Source organism: Lepidochelys kempii, chromosome 3, assembly GCF_965140265.1.
Source record: "Lepidochelys kempii isolate rLepKem1 chromosome 3, rLepKem1.hap2, whole genome shotgun sequence".
NCBI classification, from domain to species: Eukaryota; Metazoa; Chordata; order Testudines; family Cheloniidae; genus Lepidochelys; species Lepidochelys kempii.
In genome coordinates, this window is record NC_133258.1 from 62,680,084 (window position 1) to 62,695,530 (window position 15,447).

The 15,447-nt window shown below is 38.8% G+C and overlaps 1 protein-coding gene across 8 annotated transcripts in view; it reads left to right on the forward strand.

Moving 5' to 3' along the window:
• Positions 1-15,447, forward strand: part of BCKDHB (branched chain keto acid dehydrogenase E1 subunit beta) — a 298,505-nt gene that overhangs the window by 252,386 nt on the left and 30,672 nt on the right. For 3 of the 8 annotated variants that reach the window (XM_073336530.1, XM_073336525.1, XM_073336523.1), the window contains one exon: positions 12,026-12,125. The exons of 4 other annotated variants lie outside the window; for them this stretch is intronic. In XM_073336530.1, coding sequence (XP_073192631.1) covers positions 12,026-12,125 — 100 coding nt within the window. Of the gene's footprint in view, positions 1-12,025; positions 12,126-12,372; positions 12,399-15,447 lie in introns of those variants that run through there. One more of the 8 variants, XM_073336528.1, reaches the window with a different exon arrangement.

The following is a 15,447-nucleotide window of genomic DNA, read 5'->3' on the forward strand; positions in this document are numbered from 1 at the left end:
AACTTTTGCCAATCCAGGAAATAATATGGAGGCATGGCTAGTCTCAAACCCAATATGCCAGATCCCCATCTTCCAACTTCTCCCGAAAGGTCATTCACTCTATGACATCTACAAACAGTAAATCATGGTGAATATCTTTACCTCCTACAGTTTGCGCTGGAGAAGAAAATAATTAGATCAAAAGACCTCCCACCCCTAAACAGGTAATTCAAGTTAATTCCCTCTTCTGGACCTCAAAAGGCAGGTTTACACTGCCACATATGTTGATATAATTACGTCGCTGAGGAGTGTAAAAAAAGCCACCTCCCAAGCGGCACAATTAACGCAACCTAAGCGCTGGCCACACCAGCACTATGTCAGTGGGAGAAGCTCTCCTGCTAACATAGCTTCCGCCTCTCACAGAGGTGGAGTAATTATGCCAACAGGAGAGCTCTCTCCCATCAGCTTATAGTGTCTTCGCCAGACGTGCCACAGTGGCACAGCAGAGCTCTTCTAGGATAGACTAGCAGCTCTTGACTTTCTTGTACCTGTTGTTTAGACTGTACGTTATTTGGGGAAGGGATTGTATTCAGATGTGTGTCTAGCACAGTACTAAGCACATTACTGGCACTTAACTAATAATACATGAAGCGAAAAGAGCAGATACACGCAGCAGTATATTTTTCCACTTCATCTTGCTTTTCTTTCTTTGAATCAAGAGTGCTTTGTGTATTGTAAAGCACCAGAAGGCTTTATAAAATGTTTCTATGATCCTAGGTCGACAACTGTATTATGTTTTTCAATTTTCAGGAGTTCTATTGCAAAAAGATAAAATGTCTTTTCTTAAAAGATATGGCTGTGTTCAGCCAGTAGCAGTGCTAAGGAATCTTAGCTTTATAAATGGACCAATACAGTCTTTTTACTTGCTAGCTAAAAGGGAAGATGCTGGATTGGAATTACAACTTCAATCAAAGTAGTAAAATAGGATGGGCATCTAAGTGTCTGGTATGATTAACAAGTCTATTAGTGCCTAGATACTGTGGGGATGGGCATCCTAGAAATATCTTAGAAAAATAAAGGCCCTGTGGTTTGATGTAGTGAACAATGGTGGCCACAGGAAACTGGGTGCAGTTCCCTGATCCTCAGCCACCCAGCCATGGCAGAAGATAAAGCATCAAGGGCCTACGCTAACTGCTACCACTTGCAGATCTGTAATGGACCTTCTGTCAATGGAGGATCAGACATAGTGGGGATCCACTTCACCATGTCCCCTCCTGCTTATGGAGTACAAACTAGTATAGCAGATTGGAAAATCCAGCCCACCGAAGTTTATCAGTTTATGTATTTGTTCTAAAATGAATTTCTTGATAGATAAAACCTTGTTACTTGTGAGCAACATTAATTACAATGGAAATAAAGGGAAATTCCTGAAAGCATATTTGTGAAATTGATCTGTGACAGTTATAGTTCAAATTATGAAAAGATTTAGTCACCATCTTGAGAGAGAGAGAGCTTGTGCTGTACACTGTGTTAGCATTTCTCGCCTCCTAAATTCTTTATCTCTAATAGTCTTTCAAGAGCACGCATTAACAATCAAGCCGATTTCCTCTTACTTAAATAGTTTCTCAGTGATGTTTACATGCTTCTCTGTAGGATTCACTTACTGACAGGATTTCAAAGGATACTATTAAAAAAGTAATTGAGCCAAGTGAAGGTTGATAATTTTTGAGAGAAGGAAACAGTTTGTTTAAAAAAATCAAAAGGGTTGGGGCTCAAGATGAATGCAGGGGTCTATATTAGGGGATTCCTGGTTTGTCCTTTGTGATGCAGATGTTTGCTTGTCAGGTGGGTTTTGTTTATCCATTTTTGTTGTTCTTTTTCTTATTGTTAATCTTTATTTTAATTATCCCCATTCTCTTTTCTCTCACTCAGCAACTTTCAACTTATTTGATCTATTTTTTCAAAAGTCCTTAGAAGGAAAACAGTCATCTGGCCTCATTAAAAAGATAATATTAAAAATACACTTCCTTGAGGTATAACAAAAATGTATTAAGACACAAACACTAGTTTATCATTAACTCAGACCATAATTACCCTTCTGTAATTATTTTGTTTTATGGAGGTGCAAATAATCTGCGCTCATCTTGACAATACCATTTATATTGCTAATGCCTAAAATGAGTGTGGTACAGAAATAGGTTTGCTGAATTCAGCACAAAATATGCACAGCTTTTTGAGCCATGCAAGCACTGAAAGAATATGGGTCAGACCAGTGGTTCTCAAACTGTGGGTCGGGACCCTAAAGTGGGTCGTGACTCAGTTTTAATGGGGTCACCACGTCTGGCTTAGACTTGCTGGAGGCATGGCCCAAGTCTGAGGGCTACAGCCCTTGTCGGTAAGGCTCAAGTTACAGGCCCCCTGCCTGGGGCTGAAGCCCTTGGGCTTCGGCTTTGGCCCCCTGTCCTGGGGAAGTGGGGCTTTGGCTTCGGAGGGCCCAGGCTTCTGTCCCCCCGGGGTCCTGTAGTAATTTTTGTTGTCCGAAGGGGGTCACGGTGCATTGAAGTTTGAGAACCCCTGGGCTAGACTGTGCATCCGGTGATCATATTGGTAAGCAATTATTGACATTGCTGGGGCTGCCTGTGTGAATAAATGCTCACCAACAAGAGTAAATATTGCATAATTGAGCCCCATCAATGCTGGCTATGCATCAGTCTGATCTCTTCAATAAAAATGTTGACTAACAATTGAGGAGGAAGAAATTACATAAGAACAACCACACTGGGTCAGATCAAAGGTCCATCTCGCCCAGTATCCTGTGTTCCTACAGTGGCCAATGCCAGGTGCCCGGGAGGGAATGAACAGAACAGGGCGATCATCGAGTGATCCATCCCCTGTCGCTCATTCCCAGCTTCTGGCACCCAGAGGCTAGGGACACCGTCCCTGTCCATCGTGGCTAATAGCCATTGAACCTATTCTCCATGAACTTACCTAGTTATTTTTTGAACTCTGTTATAGTCTTGGCCTTCACAACATCCTCTGGCAAGGAGTTCCACAGGTTGACTGTGTGTTGTGTGGAAAAAATACTTTCTTTTATTTGTTTGAACCTGCTGCCTATTAATTTCATTTGGTGACTGCTAGTTCTTGTGTTATGAAAAGGAGTAAATAATACTTCCTTATTTACTTTCTCCACACCAGTCATGATTTTATAGACCTCTATCATCTACCCCCTTAGTCGTCTCTTTTCCAAGCTGAAAAGCCCCAGTCTTATTAATCTCCCTCATATGGAAGTCGTTCCATACCCCTAATCATTTTTGTTGCTCTTTTCTGAACCTTTTCCAAAAACTTGCAAAACAGTGCAAAAAAAAAAATAACGGTGGACTTGCCTGACTGTTATCCTCCAGCTCAAAGATGACATGGAGTTTAATTTGGGAATTTAATTGGTTAATTAGATTATTTTGTAATATAGTGAACAGAAGGAAGAATTTTCTGAATATTTCTTAATATTCAAAACACATTTTGAATCACCTGAATTCATTACTATTTCATTTCCATAGACATAGATTTACTAGTGTGTGTCTTCCCCAAAAGCAATATTTTAGTTGCTGTGGTTGAATATTGGCTGAAAGTGAATTTCAAATTCTATGTGTCATAGTGAAATTCTCAGTTTTAAAATGATGTGTTGGCTAGTTGCATAAGTTATCTAATTAAGGAACAGAAACAGTGCTACATGATCTATGTAATCAGCCAGCACAGAAAAAATTGCAAATATTCATAGTAAATGGTTTACAGGTTGTGCATATCAAGAATTCTGCTCTGAAGAAATCTACAAATTTTGAATACATTTGAGAATTTTGTCCTCAGTTCCAACAGTTAATAAACAAGAAAATGGCAACATGTTCATAAAATGCATTTGTTACAAATTATTTGTTCAGCTCTGCTGGTGAAGGCAAACAGTTATGGTGAGGCATTCATTTTTAAGACATTGTATACTTTGGGAAAAACAAAATATTTTTCAGTAGGCATTAGTTTCCACTTAAAGGAATAGAGGTATATTTAAGAGAAGCTAAGCCTTCAGAATAATTTAAGGGAGACCTTTTAAAACATGGTTAACATTTTGATTAACATGGTTAACATTTAGATTAGATTATGTATTCAGGCAGTCAAGAAATAGAAGAGATCTACAACAAAGTCTAGTGGGAGTTAAGAATTCCATTATGAGGAGCTACACATAGTGAGAGCAATAAATTATGGCAATTTAATATAACATGAAGCATCAGACTTAGAAATTATACAGCAGAGAGAGAGGGGGACAGAGAACAAGCAGCAAAAGCATGTCAGGTTGCTCAAAAAAAAATGATTAATCCAATTCTGAATAAGGCTCTCTTATTCAAGGATAAGCGTGTCTACACATAGAGTTAATCAGGAATAGTTAAATTCACACCCTATCTTATTCTTGATTAATTTTCATGTGTAGACCAGCCCTACGTGGGTTGTTAACTACACCGCACAATAATGTCAGTTTAAAGTAAGCATTAACTATTCAATTGTTGATCTTCTTTCTAGATAGTTTGGGGAAGGGGATTGGAATGAAGCCTAACAGGGGAGGTGTGTTAAGCGGGAATTGGGAGTTGCCGCATGAATGGAATACTGAAGGAAGAAAAAAGGGGAGAGATACAAAGACAAGAAAAAGGGAAGAATGGGGAAGGAAGAGAAACAAAGGACAGAAATAGCAGTAGTTCCTAAAGACAGTATACTTTCCCGCAGTGGAGCTGAGTGCAATAATAAGGAGCTGAACATATAATCACAACTATAATAAACTAATAGTTTAGTTACAATTGAAAGCTATGTTCTACCCTTGATCTATGAGCAAGCCTCCTGTTCACATCATTTGCAACTGTGCTGTGGATTGAGGAGATTATGTAGTTCTAATTGTATATGGACCATAATTAAAAATGGAATTCGGCTCTCTCCACAGAATGTGTCTGATACCACCGAGCCAGAACATACTCCAATACACCATAAAGATTCACAGTGTGCTGAACATAGGTCATTTAACTGATGTGAAATGGATAGATAATATGCCATCTTCCTCTGAAGCATGGCATGGAGGGCATTGCTGTAAAAAAAATTTGTTCATTGTTTCTTGTTAAATAAATTGTATCTAGCATAAATGAGTTGTTCCCTGTGACCCTCTGCCCAATGGATGAGTAGGTTATGTTCTTAAGATGCTTTCTTTCATGCCAGTTATGTTTTTTCATGGTGCAAATATTCTTCTGCAAGGAAAGTTAGTTTATAAACTGCAGTGCTGGAATACAAATATAACAGTGCTAAAAGAACAGTTAGTTACATAACCTTATAATAGTCCAATTATGTGGATGCTCTCGTTAGGCATATATTTTTGATTAGGCAACTGAGGCTTTCATTGAAATGGAATTACAATACTTTAACTAGATTAAGTATGGAGAAAATAAAATTAAACCACATGTTATAGAAAAAATAAAGATTAAAACACAGTTGAAGCAATACAGTCTGAGCAAAAACTCATGAAATGTCTACAATTAAGGATTTTTTTACACAAAAGTTATTCAATAATTGCATATGACATGGTTTATTTTATCAGCATCCGCAGTATATGTAGTCAGATTACAGATTATTTGCTTGGTTTTAAAGGTGAACAAGTATTTCAGCAAACTCTTAAAAGGAGAGTCATTTGTTCCTGAGATTTTTAGATTAATAGTGAATTGTAAAATTTGTAGAAATAGACATATGAGCATTAGTTCCCTTAACAAGCATTGCGTGCAATTTAACTAATTTGTACATGTGCTATAGTTTCTAAATACCTATTTTAAAAGTTGCTCCCAAATTCCTAGTTCTCAAGTAAGAAACTGATGTAGACTTTTTCTGTGCAGAGTGGGAATCAACTTTGTAAACATCTGCAGTCTGGCTGGAATCAGTGAAACTCTAGATTCACCACTTGGTAAATGGTGAAGTTCTAACAGCCCATGTCCAAATTCTGTGTTCAGTCTTCATTTTTGAAAATTAACGAGAGGAAATTACTCATTGTTCACCTCAAAATTCCTAAATAAGTACATCAAGGAGTTAAAAAACATGGTTCACAGTTGTGAAGCTCTCTAGGTTCACATTATTGGCAACTAACCCAGTGTTCTGTCGCCACTCAAATTGAGGTATATAATCCAAAACAAATATTCCGTTAGTTCATGTAGGCACACACAAATGTCATAAAATGGTAAATCCTGGGAGCCAATTTCTAACATTAAGGATAAGTGGGAAAATATGAAACGGTCAGTGTAAAAGAAATTAGGTAAATATAGTGGCAGGCAAATGAATGTGTTCATGCAAGTATGTTACACAGGCATAAACTATTGAACGTTCCGGCACCACACTAGTATGTTTTATACTTTGTTTTACACTTCAGAGCCTTTTGGCACATAGGAGTTTCCAGGCCTGGTGCTTGACAGTTTTTTGGCTTGATAGCTTTTATCTGTTCCTTAGTGGCTTGTTTGATCTAGGACATGCTATATTAGGTCTGCCAGAATTTGCTGATTTGCTACTCTGTATTTTAAAAAAAAAAAAAAAAAAAAAAGTTGGATTGTGTAAGCAACTGTGAAGTCACTGGAGTTATGACAGTTCTGTAGATAACAATAAAATGACTAATGTTCCCAGTTATATTTTTGGATTGAATAATTGAATTTCACTTTTGGCTCTCGGTTAACTCAATCTGGACACTAAAACTCAGCAGCAACTAGTGCTTAGATTTTTAGTTTACCATCATCAGCCCAGTATCACTTGCTGTATGACTCATTCCCACCCTCTACCAAGGATAAGGATGTTAGTGGTTGTGTAAGCAGAATGTAGGCTTCTTGTAGCTATTGCTGACGTGTATCATAATCATCCCCATTAGATTTATCTTTCATATGACAGTACAGATCATAATTCTCTCAGTTGTTGTAAAAGGGATTTCAAGATAATTTTGAGTGAATTTATTGTGCTAGCTGTCATCATCAAATTGTAGATAAGTAATCCATGTACTTAGAAGGTCCCCCTGGAAGAAAAGGGGTCCATAGGTAGGTAAAAGCTGGTATGACAACAATAATTTAACCATTTGTTCTACTTACCTTACACTTAAAGGGGAAATTTAGGGCTGAACTTTTAGATGCAGACTCTAAATTCATATGCATTATTTTCTGCATGTACAACCCCCTTCCCTTGTTAGGCATCTAACTACCCAATTTATACATGTAAATATTGTTTGTGCATGTTTGCAGGTATTTGCACAAACTGATTTGGAGGCCAGCTGAGGACACTTTTAAAAGTTTAGCCCTTAAACTTAGTATAACCAGTAACTATTCAACTGTGTTGCAGTTTTGTGTTCAAAATGAATTCTGAACAAGACTAAAGCTCTGACTCTATTCCACAGAAGATCAAACTTTTAGTCATCTATATAAAATCCATCCAATGTGGTTGCCACTTGAAGTTTAACGGATGGTGTATTTCAAATAAAGAATAGTACGAAACCAAAGTGGTTTTATTTGAAGTGAACACATGATGATTGGAACAAGTTTTTATTAGTTTGGTTCATGATTGCTTCCAAAGAGCTGTGCAAGGAGACCAGATGGTACCTTATGATAGTGCTGGAATTCCTGTAAGACAGATGCAGGACCAATTTTTCCAGTATCTATATGCAGTTTATGGCATAGATGGAGAGAGAGAGGATGCTGATATTTGCTAATATCCATGCCAGTCCTTCTCTGTACTTGCATAGGCAAAATACCTAGAGACTTCAATGGGAGTTTTGCCTACAGGAGGTGTGAGGGTATCAGGATTGGGCCCAGAGAAACCAAAACAAAGAAGCAATTTACAGGAGAATAAGAGATTAATTTTATGTCTTTTGTAAATTTATAGGTTAGTGGGCCATCACTTTTATAGTCTCTAAAGAATAAAAATCAGAAGCTTGTGTATGGTTTGAGTACAACCTGTTTCATATGGTTTCCTATTCAAAATAACCTTCACTACATAACAATATTATAAAATTACCTTTATTGACTGTATCAAGATGGAATAAATTTGTGTCAAATGCTAATGACAGTGGTTTAGTCTGTAGTGGCACAAACAGTTTCTATATGAAATTTTAAGTACCAAATACTGAGAAACAGACATGCTTCAATTTCAGCATACGCTGTATTATGAATAACAGATGAAAGCCTGCCTGATCTGTGTGGTGCTAAACACCATCAACTCTTATTGACCTAAATGCACAATGGAAATTGAGAGCAATCAGCACCTCCAAACATAGGGACATTTAGATCTTGTGATGAAATAAAAGAAAAATGTTTTTTGACAATCAGAAAACTAAAGAGCAGATCTTTAAATATAAACATTTTCAGAATAGTAACAAGGATGTGTCTGAATGAAGCAATTTAGGTTGTTTATGTTTCTCATAAGATTAAGAGAAAATAAGCTACTTCTATTTAAATATTATTAGCAATAATTTAACTTTTAAAAATGTATACAGCAGAAAATACATGCTATCATGCATGTTAATCACCATAAACATATTTTTCTACTTCCATTGCTTAGAACTAAAAGGTAATTAATTACTCCAAATTCTTTTTAAGTATAAACCAAGGTAGCAATTAGCAAATGTATCAGCCTTTCAAATAAGTATTATTTTAAAGTGTTATTTACTGCGGCAGCACTGGAATTGTGTTAATTGCTTCCACATGCTCAAGATTGTAATATCAGCTTTTGAATTTAACAGTCTCTTGGTGGTTGTATGACATGAGACTTACTTTTTTTTACTGTAGATTTTTATCAAAAACTTCAAGTACAGCATAGAAATTCTGAAAATATGTTGATTCGAATAGATTAATTCCTTTTTTATTGAGTTGATCTGTTTATCATTTTCTGAAGGTTACTAAATATTTTTCTATAGCTTAGGGGGAAAGTATTACTTCACAGTTTACTGCAAAAATCAAAGTGCATGGGTAAAAATATTCCCTTTCTTTACTGATGGATCAGTACATTGCCATTTGAAACCCATGCTTTCAGGGGATGAAAAATTTATCAAAGGACTGGAAAAATGCAGTGAAAAATGCATTGAGCATAAAATATCAAATCTGGTTTGTATAAATAAACATGTTGCTGCTAAAAGTCGGGATTTCTCTGAAAAATCTGCTACTGCAATGTTAGCATCAAGAACAGAACTGAATAACAAAACAGAAACTGAATGTGTTTAATTTTTTGCCACTTAGTGCACAAATTTTTAGAGTAGAAAATATTTCAGGAAATTGTAAAATAATAAAGTAGTATATAAATTAGAAGATATCCAAGAATAATCTCCCTCATGAAGTGCAGTCCATGGTATTTCCAAACAGTTATACATAATTCATTTGCCTCAGGTGAAGATGAAATAGAAATCCAAACTACTCTACCTTGCATGTAGTTTGTAAGCTGATCCCTGTGTATAAAATCTTGGGGGTTATATAAATGTACCTGTAAATGAATTTTTCAACTTTCACTTTTTGTGATATCGTCTTCTTGAATCCTAAAACCTCAGACTCGAATTATCTGAACAGGGAATCAAAAATACCAGTATTGGTGAAATCCAAAAGAATACGAAGAACAGCTTTTGGATGTAAAAATCCAAGGATAACGTTGATGGTGTTGCTGGAAAAAGAAAAAAAGTGGAAGCTACATGCTTTTGTTGGAGAGCTGAAATAGATGAATCCTTAAGTATTTTATGATTGACTGCTGCTCTAAATGCAGCCAAACTTTTACTGTTCAGCATTGTCGCAGAAAATAAGTTATCTGCAAGCCCAAGTTTCTGTAATTAAATCCTGGAAGGCCCCTTGGGTGGCTAGCACTGACTGGTGTATTATTATTCAACAGAAACAAGCATCACATTTCCTTTATGAAATATGCAAGCAAATGTATGGCATATCAGTCTCTTTACCCAATACATTTTTAAACAGTTGTTCTCTCTTAAAAATAAACTGTATTGAAAACGTACAAATTCTTGTGCTTGAATGCCACTGTATATTATGGCTAGATCGAATTGAAAGTGTCTGCAGCCTTGCTACCTCAGAAACTCTGGGATCTTTAGCTAACATGCCGACTTATTGAGAAGAAAGGCTGGCTCCTCCCTTACAATCAGCAAACTCTCTGCCTTAAAATTTAAGCCTTGTGTTGGACTGGCCCTAGGTATAGTACCTAGGGGATAATTTATTCCTCTGCAGCTATTACCTCCAATAATAGCTGTATTCCATTTGAATAATGAAAATGCAGTTGAGGGAGGCCTGGGAGATGGGAGACAGAACTTTCATGCGTACTCGACTTGCACTATAAATAAGAGTGACAACAGACATCACCACTTTCAGAATAAATAGAATATTAGGGTTGGAAGAGACCTCAGGAGGTCATCTAGTCCAATCCCCGCTCAAAGCAGGATCAACACCAGCTAAATCATCCCAGTCAGGGCTTTGTCAAGCCGGGCCTTAAAAACCTCTAAGGATGGAGATTCTACCACCTCCCTAGGTAACCCATTCCAGTGCTTCACCATTCTCCTAGTGAAATAGTGTTTCCTAATCTCCAACCTAGACCTCCCCCATTGCTTATTGTTCTGTCATCTGCCACCACTGAGAACAGCCTGGCTCCATCCTCTTTGGAACCCCACTTTGGGTAGTTGAAGGCTGCTATCAAATCCCCCCTCACTCTTCTTTTCTGCAAACTAAATAACCCCAGTTCCCTCCACCTCTCCTTGTAAGTCATGTGCCCCAGCCCCCTGATCATTTTTGTTGCCCTCCACTGGACTCTCCAATTTGTCCACATCCCTTCTGTAGTGGGGGGACCAAAACTGGACACAATACTCCAGGTGTGGCCTCACCAGTGTCGAATGGAGGGGAATAATCACTTCCCTTGATCTGCTGACAATGCTCTGACTAATACAGCCCAATATGCTGCTGGCCTTCTTGGCAATGAGGGCACACTGCTGACTCATATCCAGCTTCTCCTCCACTGTAATCCCCAGATCCTTTTCTGCAGAGCTGCTGCTTAGCCAGTCAAGGGATTCTTCCATCCGAAGTGCAGGACTCTGCACTTGTCCTTGTTGAACCTCATCAGATTTCTTTTGGCCCAATCCTCTAATTTTTCTAGGTCACTCTGGACCCTATCCCTACCCTCCAGTGTATCTACCTCTTCCCCCAGCTTAGTGTCATCTGCAAATTTGCTGAGGGTGCAATTAATCCCATCATCCAGATCACTGATAAAGATGTTGAACAAAACCAGCCCCAGGACTGACCCCTGGGGCACTGTGCTTGACACCGGCTGCCAACTAGACATCGAGCTGTTGAAGATCTGACCTCATTTATTCGATGTAGCTTTCCCTCAGTACATTCTTTTGATACAACATACCCTTTCCTTAACACAAAACATATATTCACAGAAACTCTAAAAGCCCTGTAAATGTAAAAGCCCACATATGTGACAGGTGATTACTTGGAAAGAGCACAACTGCTGGCCAGGATGCTGTACCCTTTCCTTCCTCCTCTGCTGTTTCTCAGCCTCTTGAGCTAGGGGATTCTCTTCAAAATGGGCTGAGGTTTGATGTATGCTGTGACTCCACTACGGTCTATTGCCGCCAGCTCTTCCCAGTTTGTAGGGTCAATGCCTCCCTTCTTAAGATATACTTTCAGGGTGTCCTTTTAGTATTTCCTCTCTCCCCCATGGGTCCTCTAACCATAACTAAGTTGAGGAGACTAGTATCAGCCACCTGCACACAATGACCAGCCAAGCAAACTCGATGTTTTGTAATCTTCACCTCAACACTGGTGGTGATAGCTGCAGAGAGAACGCTGGCATTGGTGCAACGATCTTCCCATCTGATACAGAGAATCTTCCTAAGGCAGTGCTGTTGGTACCTCTCCATATGATTAAGAGGGCTTTGGTATGTCACCCATGTCTCACACCCATAAAGAAAAGTGGGAATGACTACTGCATTGTAGAGCAGAATCTTAGTTTCTATCCACAGATCTCTGTCAATAAAGACCAACTTTCAAAGGATACGCTGGCACAATGGATCCTGTGTTCAATCTCCACATCAAGATTGTCTGGAACAGGTGGCTACCAAGGTAAGGGAAATGCTCAACGTTTTCCAGGGGGTTACCACCTATGACAATTTGTGGGTGAACGGGGACAACTTTTGTTGGGGCAGGCGGTGGAGCACCTTAGTCTTCCAAATGTGGAGGGAAAGTCCCAAGCTATGCTAGGCACCTGAGAAGAGATCTAGGGTTGATTGCAAGTCAGCCTCAGTGTGTGTGAGGATAGCAGAGTCATCTGCATACCGAAGGACATTAGTAACAGTCCTGGTTACTTTAGTTTTAGAATGAAAACATCGCAGATTGAAGAGCTGACCATTCATGCAATACTCAATCCCAATTCCAGAAGCAAGATAGTCATGAATAAGAATCAAGATTATGGCAAGATAGATGGAAAAAAGGGTTCATTCCTCAGCATCCTGTAATAGAACCTCTTGCTCACCCCCCATTTTCTAAGGAAGTTTGGCGAGGCATCACTCAGACTAGAAACAACAAGAATCCAGGCCCAGATGGCATCCCCGTGGAGGTCTTCAAAGCGTGGGGAATAGCACTTATGCAGAAACTTCATCAACTTCTTGCGTTAATGAAGAAATTCCACCTGACCTAAAGAATGCCAATATTGTGACCATTTTTAAGAAAGGGGACAAGTCAATGTGTTGGAATTACAGACGTATTGCCCTCTTCTCTATTGCTGGGAAGATCTTTGCTCACATCCTTTTGAACCTTCTCCTTCCTCTTGCTGAAGATGTCCTTCCAGAATCCCAGTGTGGTTTCAGACTGTCTCGGGGCATCACCGACTTGATTGTTGTTGCATGACAGATCTAGGAGAAGTGTAGAGAACAACACCAGCCATTGTTTATGGCATTTATTGATCTAATAAAGGCCTTTGATTGCATCAATCGTGAAGCATTATGGAAAGTGCTGTCTAGGTTTGGTTGTCCGTTGAAGTTCATTCATGTTCTCAGGCTACTTCATGATGGGGATGACTGCCACCATTCTCTGTAATGTGTTGGAGATGGACCCATTCACCATCCATACTGGTGTTAAACAGGGCTGTGTTGTTGCCCCAAATAAACTATACCCTGGAAGGGGCACTGTTCAATATACATTAGTCTCACTGGACTTATTCCCCACAAGGGGAAATGCAGGGAGAGGCATAATTACAGTGCTGCACCAGGCCGCCAGGGTGTGTTCCAGGGGTTATCTCCTCCCCCTCCCCCCTCCCCCCCCGCACACCATATAATACTCAGTCCCAACTGGCAGAAGTGAAAAAAAACAGAGATCAGCATACCTAAACCTGTGTCACACATAACAGCATATAATACTGTACACGGGGTCAGTAAGTCAGCCCCACATACTCAAAATATTTACAAGACCCTCATACAAACATGGGTCCTAATAAATTAAAGAGAATAAACAACTCAGTGTTATTTAAAACTGCAAGTATATCAGCAATACTGTAAACATATATGTAAAGGTACCATTTTAGCTGATGCTGTAGTCCCTTAGATTGTAGATTAAACAGTGTAAATGAAATTGAGAAGCCTAATCCCCTTTGGGGCAAGCTCCTCCAATCTTTATGTAAATAATCCTTATTTACTTCAAAGGGACTAATCATATAAGGATTTTTTTATGTGAATAAGGGTTGGAGGATTGGGCTGCAGCTTCACTGCTATTTTTATTTGAGCTAACTAGATCTAAGGTAGCTCAAGTGTGTCTCCTTCAAAAGGAGGCTGGATAGCCATCTATCTTACATGGTTTAGACACATCAAATCCTGCATCCTGGCAGGGTTTTAGACTAGATGACCCTTACAGTCCCTTCTAACCCTATGATTCTGTATGTGCTGTAAGCACACCTCTCATTGCAGTATAGACATATTGTAAGGGTTGGTTTACACTGGGAACTTACAGTGGCATAGCTGTCTCTCTCAGTAATGTGAAAAATCCACATCCCTGAGAGATGTAACTATGCCAGCATAACCCCTGGTAGACCGTATTTGGTTGACAGAAGAATTTACCATTGAGCTAGCTGCTGCATCTACAGGATGTGGGTTACCTATGCCAACAAGAAAACCCTTCCTGTCGTCATAGGTAGTGTCTACACTAAAGCACTACAGTGGTGCAGCTGTGCCACTGTAGGTTTTTAAATGTACATACCCTTAAGTGTGCATGCAAGACACGGATGTTATAACCCTTTCAGAAACTAGAAAAAGTGGTGAGTACTTTTATATGGAAATGGTAGAAGATCTCTGATTTAACTTAAACTAGTAAAGTTCTGCATATCTCAGATTTTCACATGGGATTTTAGGCTACCAGAAGGAAACATCTGTGTCTATCCACTGTGTACAAAATCATCTGCAGTTCAGAAGCATAAAACATTCCGGAGGATAGAATAGTCTATATATTATGATAAGTATTGTCTCTTGTTTATTTGTATTTACATACTTTACTTCCTAATTAGAATGTTAAGAAATCTCTGCTGCCAACTAGATTCCATTTCTTAGGCAAGCACTAACTCCCAATAGAAGACTGATTTGTTTAGTTTATCAAGTGGATTAATCTAAAATATCATGTACTTTTAGAAACCGCTCTGTGGATTATCAGGGCTCCAGAAAACATGGCACATTAAAGGACACAGGGTGTCCCAAGCACCATACAGTGGCAATTGTTACTCCTATTATCCACCTCTATATAATCCTCCAACACATTTAACAAGGTCTTATACATGTTTACCCGAATAGACAATTATAAAAGAAAATTACACTAAATTTACTAAATGCAGCAGACAGTCTAGAAGTTTGAAAGGTCCAAAGTCCTTTTGCAATCAAACTGCAAATACAGTTTAATTAAACTTAAGTTTAATTGCAGTTAGCAGTTGGTCAGGACACACAAGAATGAAATATACAGGGATGGATTTTAAAGTGTCAGGCTGTAACTTTTTTAACTTTTAACTCTAATGGGGGTGCAAACCTCCCAAAGTACCAGGCATTTATTTGGGTCCAGTGTGGTGTTAACTGGCTACATGTCAAATAACCAATATTTAGGGATGGCCTTCTTCAGCAACTCTAGGCTTCAGACCAGATCTGGATTTTTCTTTCCCTCCCTGTCCACCTATTAAGGGAAATGAGGGTACACATAAAGGGTGCCTCAGTTTGTAAACATTTAAGATATCTCTGCAACACTATGAAGATTTAAGGTGTCTCTTCAGAGACAGGCTGCACATTTAAGGGGGCCTCGGGCCAGCCAACTTTGTTCAGTTCTGAAAAATATCTGGGAAGGGGGTCAGGTGATTCCAATAAAGGGCTGAGAAAGCTCAGCAGGAGGAGAGCTGCAGAAGGGAATTTGGCTTCTGTGA